This window comes from Cyprinodon variegatus, unplaced genomic scaffold (assembly GCF_000732505.1).
Source record: "Cyprinodon variegatus isolate N-32 unplaced genomic scaffold, C_variegatus-1.0 Scaffold58, whole genome shotgun sequence".
NCBI lineage: Eukaryota > Metazoa > Chordata > Actinopteri > Cyprinodontiformes > Cyprinodontidae > Cyprinodon > Cyprinodon variegatus.
The window spans coordinates 259,890-261,533 of NW_015150511.1; the positions used below are offsets into that span (position 1 = coordinate 259,890).

A 1,644-nucleotide genomic window follows, 5' to 3' on the forward strand; every position below is an offset into this window, starting at 1 on the left:
TTCGCTGTCGTCCCTCTAATTGTCTGCACCTGCGCTTGGGTTCAGAAGCCTGTTAAAGCGCAGTATTTTCAGAGCCCCAAGACCATAACGTTCCAAGAGGCTGATTGGCCATTAAATTCTCCTAGCAAAAGTACATGATTGACAGATTCTCTGCAAATGTGGGTCAGTCTGATCACAGCCCCCAGAACAGAGACGGTAGGAGTCTGTCTGTGGAAATCCACAAATTAATGACAGTAGGTAGGGAAATGTAGTTTATATAATTTGTTTTGCTTATAGGTACACACTCTAGAGAGGAAAACTGACATTTATGAGTTAATTTCTAAAAATATATTTTACGTTTCTCTCTTCTTACCAGGGAGGGCGGTGCCCCAGCGCCCCCTATGGGCCGGCCGCCACTGCTAGGAACCCCTAATAAACCTGCAGATTTAGAGTGAAGTGCTCGATTAGGAACATAAGGAACAGTCAGGTTATTCATATAAGACGGAGCTTGGATATTTAGGGCTTTATATGTGAGGGGTAGATGAAAGACACACGTCCTGCCAGATGTCTTATCTTTCGGTCTGTCTAAATCTGTTCTCGCTGCAGTTTGTGGAAGGGTCCTTTGAGAAGTACTTGGAACGTTTGGAAGATCCAAAGGTGAGTTCCCAGGCCTCTGTCACACGTAAACCCTGTATTAGATGAGCTCAGTGTGTGTGGGGGGGTTTGTGTTTGCAGGAGACGGTGGGTCAGGTGGAGATCAAGGCTCTCTCTCAGCTCTACAGGTGAGGACCAGTCTCATGAGTAAAGCAAATCACATGGTTCCAGCCTATTCAAGGTAACCTTTTGTCTTTGACCTCCAGGCGGTGCTTCCTGATCTATCGTTACCCCGGGAAACCAGCTACGGTCATCTCGGAGAACGACTTTGTGGATAAGGTGAGAGCGCTGAGGAAACGCTTTCAGACTGGCCACTAGTTGGCTGCCGTTGACACCAGTTTCCTGTGTTGCCTTGCCTAGGTAACCCTGTGCTGCTCCATCAATGGTCACTATGATATAATCTATGGGAGGAGCTACCCAGCTTCAGCAGCGCTCTGCCAGTGTGAGTGGGTGTGGCAGGGGGGTGAGTCAGAGATGATTCCGGGGGTGTATCTACCTGCTCAGGTGTGTGTCTGTGTGCAGCTCTACTCTACGAGCTCCTCTACACTCGGGTATTTGGTGTGGAGGGGGCGGAGCTCTGCCAGGCCATGGAGGCCTTTAGGGCAGGAGGGCGTCGGTATAGAAACAGCCCATCTGTCTGCAGTGACGTTGATGTAGGCTACGACGCACCGGAGGACCGAGCGCACAGGTGACGATACATTACACCTCCGGCTTTCTGACTGGATCCCTGTGGTTATGTGATTTCAGCATGTGTTGGTTTTACCTGCAGAGAGGACGTGGAGGCGGGGGGAGCGGCAGAGGAGGGCAAGGTAAGAATTGGCCGGCAATGGACTCTGACCGCAGGAAGCATTAGCAGAGATCAGCTGATTGAGTTCTCTTTAAGAACTGTGAAGTTATGTTGATGCTTGTTCTCTGTAGTTATACTGGTTTCCATGACTGGAAGTACATACACTATATTGCCAAAAGTATTTGCTCACCCATCCAAATTATTGGAATCAGGTGTTCCAATCA

At 49.1% G+C, this 1,644-nt stretch overlaps 1 protein-coding gene across 1 annotated transcript in view; it reads left to right on the forward strand.

The window, feature by feature from the left end:
• Positions 1-1,644, forward strand: part of LOC107082650 (putative bifunctional UDP-N-acetylglucosamine transferase and deubiquitinase ALG13) — a 23,311-nt gene that overhangs the window by 7,652 nt on the left and 14,015 nt on the right. The window contains exons 4-9 of the mRNA XM_015371435.1: positions 586-636; positions 715-761; positions 840-912; positions 994-1,075; positions 1,156-1,321; positions 1,403-1,442. Coding sequence (XP_015226921.1) covers positions 586-636; positions 715-761; positions 840-912; positions 994-1,075; positions 1,156-1,321; positions 1,403-1,442 — 459 coding nt within the window. The remainder of the gene's footprint in view (positions 1-585; positions 637-714; positions 762-839; positions 913-993; positions 1,076-1,155; positions 1,322-1,402; positions 1,443-1,644) is intronic.